This window comes from Erythrolamprus reginae, chromosome 5 (assembly GCF_031021105.1).
Source record: "Erythrolamprus reginae isolate rEryReg1 chromosome 5, rEryReg1.hap1, whole genome shotgun sequence".
Taxonomy (NCBI): Eukaryota; Metazoa; Chordata; class Lepidosauria; order Squamata; family Dipsadidae; genus Erythrolamprus; species Erythrolamprus reginae.
In genome coordinates, this window is record NC_091954.1 from 76,757,009 (window position 1) to 76,763,218 (window position 6,210).

Genomic DNA, 6,210 nt, shown 5'->3' on the forward strand with positions numbered 1-6,210 from the left:
AATGTACCATGTTTGCATTGATTTTTCTCTATTTTTATTTATTTATTTATTTATTAGATTGCCCCCGCTTTAGGCTAATTTCAGGAGCATCCTGTTGAAGTTAGAGTAATAATTGAATATATTTCAAAATTAATTAGTGATTTCAAATACAGAAATAGCTCAAAAAACAACAATTTGAGGATAGCTACTGATGAAATATTTACCTGTTTAAAATATATTTCTTACATTTTTACTTGTTTTTATCTTTTTTTGGTTGTAGTGAGTTCACTAAACTGTTATAATGTACATCATTTTTTTTACTGCAGTTAATCAAAACCACACCCTTATATGAGAATTCACGAAGAGTCGAAGAATTAGAAAGACTGAAAGCTTGTGAGGGAAATTATGGTGAGAAATATGATACTCTTACTTTTATTGGAAAAGGAGCTTTCGGGTTTGTCTGGACAGGAAAATGCAAAATGGATGAGAAAGAGGTAAAAAAGCTATTTGCTTAAAGTTAGTAGTTACATTAGTATTAGCTACTTGGCATTATGCTTTATGTTTTACCTGTGCTGTGCATTATTAAGAAATATCTTTCTTATAACCATTTGCTACCTCCGTAGCATCGCACAGTCACACATAATTGAAGAACAAATTTCAGCAGAAAAAGCAGGCATATAATGAGGAATATATATCAAAAGACATGAGTGCATTTGACATAACTAATGTACTCCCCATTGTGTGCCTCCTTACTCTGGTTATAAATCTGGTTGCAACTTTGAATGGTTGCTGACAAATACCTGTATTTTGTTTTCAAAAATATCCTTTGTTCTTGTGAATCTTACATTGATTTAAACCACTGTTTCCCAACTTCGGCAATATATGGACTTCAACTCCTAGAATTCTGAGCAATGGCCATGTTGACCAGGGGATTCTGTATGCTGAAGGTTACACCTCAAGAAGCTGCCAAAATTAGGAAACACTGATTTGAAATTAAATATAACTAAATTATGAACGAACTAGTAAATGCCTACTCAGATTGCAATGATTATCATTTTAACAAAGCAAATCAAACTTAGTTGACCAATTTCTGCTAAATCATTGAATTATTGGGAGGAAAAAGTAACGCATATACAAATGCCGTTCCCATGCCATCATATGTGATTCAGTCTATAGTTCTTTAAGCAAAACAATAAATATAAAATGCATACCTATTTGAACTGTCATTGTACAGCTTAAGTATAAACTGTTTTCAAAAATCTGTAACATAGATACAAAGTAAATTAAGCTTCTTCCCATCGTGTCCCATCTAAATTTGGTCTAATTATTCCTTTGCATCTTATCATTCATAGGTTGTAGTAAAATTCATTTGGAAAGGAAGGGTGTTAGACTATTGCTGGGTAGAAGATCCTGAGCTAGGGACAATTACTCAGGAGATTTCTATTCTGAGGAACCTTCAACATCCCAATATTATCAAGGTATGGTAGACCTGTTAAGCAGATATATAAACTATAACTTCAGAAATTAAGCCCTTTGATTTAATGTATCTGAAACTATTTTATTTGGTCTTAATGGATGATACTTCCATACATGGAAATTCAAGTATTGGATCATTCATCAATTCTGTATTTTGTTCTTGATTTATCTTCTTGCTAGGATTTAATCTGTGACTTGTAAGTTTGCTCATTTTATACTAGTTGTCCTGAAATGTGAGATGAAAATGACTGGACCTATTTCTCTACGAATTAAGCAGCATAAGGCATAGAGTTGCGGTTTTCCATAATTTTGAGATGAAAACACCTGAAAATTATGTTAGTCTAAAATAAGCTCATAATGTTCCTTTCCAGATCAGTGAGAAAAACTTATCCATGTGCCTGATATACCCTAACCTCAATACACGCAGCCCCACTCAGCTCTTTGTCTCTAATATCTGTCCTCACCTTAACCATCAAAATAATATTTTGCTTTCTACTGCAATTTATTATTTAGATTTAGATTTGTAAGATGGTACTTTACTGGACCACCTTTTGGGGGTTGGATTGGTAGCACAATTCTGCAGTGATTATGCTCTTTCATTAGTGTATCGTTTCAATCAGTGATAACGGGGAAGGAGGAATTGGCCTAATAGCCTGATAGGTAGTACTGAAAGGCCAATCCCGTCCCATACTTTTAAATATCTACATCACGAGCTTCATATTCACGGTGTCACATTGATGTCACGTAACGTTTCACAACGTTTTTCCCATTTACGGAGCTGGGGGTGGGCATGGTCTGTACATCTGGCTGCCAGCTTTACACCCCCTGATCTACATGAAACCACTAGATGAAGTTATCTGATGATTCGGGATGTGGTATCATCAATATGCTGATGATATCCAACTTTTACCACTTTGGGTTGTAGAGGAGAACCTGTTGGTCCTGCTCCAGTGCTTGAATGCTATGAGAGTCCGAATGGGAGAGAACCAGGCTTCCCTGTTGATGTTAGTGTTTTGTGGGTTCTTCCCGTAGTGACCTTTATGTAGAGTAAGGCAGTCTAGCTATAATGATTCCTACTTTCATTATCACTCAATTGGATTATATTGCAAAATATGTCACATGTCCCTAAAATATTTGGAAAGTTAAAGCTAGTCCAGAAGGCAGTGATCCACGTGCTTATCCATTCCTGATACTGAGAACATATAACACCAATTCTGACGGTCTTGCACTAGTTCTCAGTAAGCTTATAAGTACCCCCACAAATTGGTCAAATTGGCTTGCAAAACCGTTCTCTCTACAGGACTGATTACTTCCAACTAGATTGGCTTGACCTATCAGATTTTGTAGCTGCCAGTGATTCCATACTTCTGAGGTTAGAAGAACCTGACAAGGCATATTTCTCTCTCTCAGCCCCTCATTGGAAATTAAAGTTCAGCTAGTCCTTGACTTATGCCTACAATTTAACCCAAAATTTCTGTTGCTAAGCAGAACATTTAAATGAATTTTGCTCCATTTTAAGACCTTGTTTTGGTCACAATTGTTAAATAAATCACTGCAGTGATTAAGTTAGTAACAAGTGAATCTGGTTTCCCCATTGCCTTTGCTTGTCAGAAGCTTGCAAAAGATGATCACATGACCTTGGGACATTGCTTCGGTTATAAATATGAGTCTGCTGCCAAATGGCTGAATTTTGATCACATGACCATAGGGATGTTACAACTATCATAGGTCATTTTTTCCAGATCCGTTGTAACTTGAAATGAACTGTTGTAAGTTGAGGATTACCCGTATTGTAGCCCTTTAGGAAGCTATTAAAAACAGAATTATTTTAGATAGCATTTTGCTCTTATTTATTTATTATGACTTATGTTGGTGTTCTGTGTAATTACTTAAATTGTTATTTCATTGTAGTTAGATTTAGATTTAGATTTAGATTTATTGGATTTATATGCCGCCCCTCTCCGCAAACTCGGGGCGGCTCACAACAATAATAAAAAACAGTACATAATAAAAATCCATTGTAAACTGATTGATAATTTATTGAATACAGCGGGATATCAGTCCCCAAAAATAATTTAATATAACAAATAAATCCAGTAAATAAATAAATAATAGTTTAATACTTTTGAGGTGAAATACAAAATTTGTGGAGTACTTTTGGAAAGTTGTTCACACTACATTCTTTGACACTAGGTGCTTGATATATTTGAGAACCAACAGTTCTTTCAACTAGTGATGGAGAAGCATGGAAGCGGTCTAGATCTCTTCACTTTCATTGATAATCAACCTGATTTGGATGAGCCTTTGGCAAGTTACATATTCCGGCAGGTGAGATTTTGTTAAAATGCAATCTGCAGAGAAGAGTTGATAAAATTGTAAAACAAACTTACAGGTATAGATTTCAGGTTTAAATCTAAATTGAAGCAGAGGCAAAGGAGTTAGCTTCATCTTCTTATAAGTCTAGTCTTGATCTGGGGTATCTGTTAATTTATTCTGGAAAGCAGTGCTGCTCGATTATTTTCTGTTATGTCCTCCCTAAGAAGAGGTATATTCTGTTGTTTAAGTGTTCCATTTATTTATTTTTGAGCAGTGTATATAAGAAAGGTAGAATAAAACTAAGAATAAATGAATGAATGAATGAGTGTTCACCTAGAATTAGAAAACTGATTATTGTAAGTTTTACTGGTCTCATATAATCAGAACAGGCATTACACCACTCATCTTTCTCATGGAATTGTTCTAATGATAATGTTGCTTACCATAGTGTATGAAATATTGTTTCTAGTAATACATAAAACAGTAGTGACATTTTATTTATTTATTTTTTATTGATTGATTGATTTTGTCCAATACACAATGAAGGTTTTAGTGGGTATGCACATAGTAAATATATATCTAAGAAAGAATAGAAGATATAGGAATAAAACATATCAATGAAAGAATAGAAGAAGAGATATAGGAATAGAAGAAAGGTATAGGAGATATAGGAGAGCAATAGGACAGGGGACGGAAGGCACTCTAGTGCACTTGTACTCGCCCCTGGATAGGTCAAACGTGGATAATCTAAGGGTAAAGTGTTGGGGGTTTGGGGATGACACTATTGAGTCCGGTAATGAGTTCCACGCCTCGACAAATCGGTTACTGAAGTCATATTTTTTACAGTCAAGTTTGGAGCGGTTAATATTAAGTTTAAATCTGTTGTGTGCTCTTGTGTTGTTGTGGTTGAAGCTGAAGTAGTCGCCGACAGGCAGGATGTTGCAGCATATGATCTTGCGGGCAATACTTAGATCATGTTTAAGGCATCTTAGTTCTAAGCTTTCTAGGCCCAGGATTGAAAGTCTAGTCTCGTAGGGTATTCTGTTTCGAGTGGAGGAGTGAAGGGCTCTTCTGGTGAAGTATCTTTGGACATTTTCAAGGGTGTTAATGTCTGAGATGCGATATGGGTTTTGAGTTTTAATCACTACAGAAGCAGGTTTAAAATGAAATGTGAGTTTCATATTCTTTTAATTATATGTCTTTTAAAAGGAGAAAAGTTAATCATAAGATTTTAAGCAGAACATATAATTATTTCTTTGGTTACAGTTACTTTATTATCGGGAATGGGTGCTATTCTGATCTCATCTTATTTGTGCATCAGCTCGTATCTGCAGTGAACTATCTTCGCTCTAGGAATATTCTTCACAGAGACATAAAAGATGAGAACATCATTATTGCTGAAGATTTCACAATCAAGCTAATAGACTTTGGCTCAGCTGCTTATTTGGAACCTGGCAAAATGTTCTATACTTTTTGTGGGACAATTGAGTATTGCTCTCCAGAAGTGCTATCAGGCAATCCGTATGTATGATTCTGAAATAACATTTATGTTTCAACAGAGTATATTAGTCTGATTTAGGGGAGAAGCTGTACATTAACTCCAAAAGTCACAGAGGGAAAGATCATAGAAGTTTTTATCATATTTAGAATTAATAAAATGAGTTATGAATATACTGTCAGGCTATCTAGCAATCTGAGTAAAATCTAGGGAATTTTTATGATTACCAGGTTCAGTCAAACTGGGAAATCATAGCGAATATTATTCCACAATTTTAAATGTGTTTAATACGTTAGTTTTTTTAAAAGCTGTTAATTATAATTTCCTACTCTGGAAAACATGAGAATTTGTGGTTTGGAGCAGATTTTTTTATTAAATTAAAATATTAATTTTAATATGCTTATTCAATTAAAATATTATTGAACTATAACATTTCTGTTTAGTTTTGAATCTCCCCCACTTTTGGGAAACATGTAACCCCTAATCATATATCTTGTCAATAAAACATAAAGCTTTAGGGGAAAAGGTGAGAATGGACAGAATAACATGTCGTTTGGTGGGAAGAAGGAATTATATTTGAATACATTTTGTTCTTGGGTACTATTTTTCTAAGTAATTTCTTTTATTTGTATTTCTATATTGAATGATTTTGTCTGTTAAACTCAATTAGCTTAACTATTTGATTCTCTATAGATATTCAGGACCAGAACTGGAAATGTGGTCACTAGGTATCACACTTTATACCATAGTCTTTGGAGAAAATCCTTTTTGTGAGCTTGAAGAAACAATAGATGCTGTATTGAGACCTCCTTACAAAGTGTCAGTTGGTAAGTAGTTCACTAATTTATTTACAAATTATAAATCAAGGGAAAAGGAAATAATTTTTCAGCTAGGTTTTCTATTTAATACAATTGATAGAATCCACCTGGCATACCCAAAGA

The 6,210-nt window shown here is 34.3% G+C and overlaps 1 protein-coding gene across 1 annotated transcript in view; it reads left to right on the plus strand.

Moving 5' to 3' along the window:
• PASK (PAS domain containing serine/threonine kinase) overlaps positions 1 to 6,210 on the plus strand; it is a 31,551-nt gene that overhangs the window by 20,469 nt on the left and 4,872 nt on the right. The window contains 5 exon segments of the mRNA XM_070753234.1: positions 306 to 473; positions 1,332 to 1,457; positions 3,649 to 3,783; positions 5,093 to 5,292; positions 5,963 to 6,096. Coding sequence (XP_070609335.1) covers positions 306 to 473; positions 1,332 to 1,457; positions 3,649 to 3,783; positions 5,093 to 5,292; positions 5,963 to 6,096 — 763 coding nt within the window.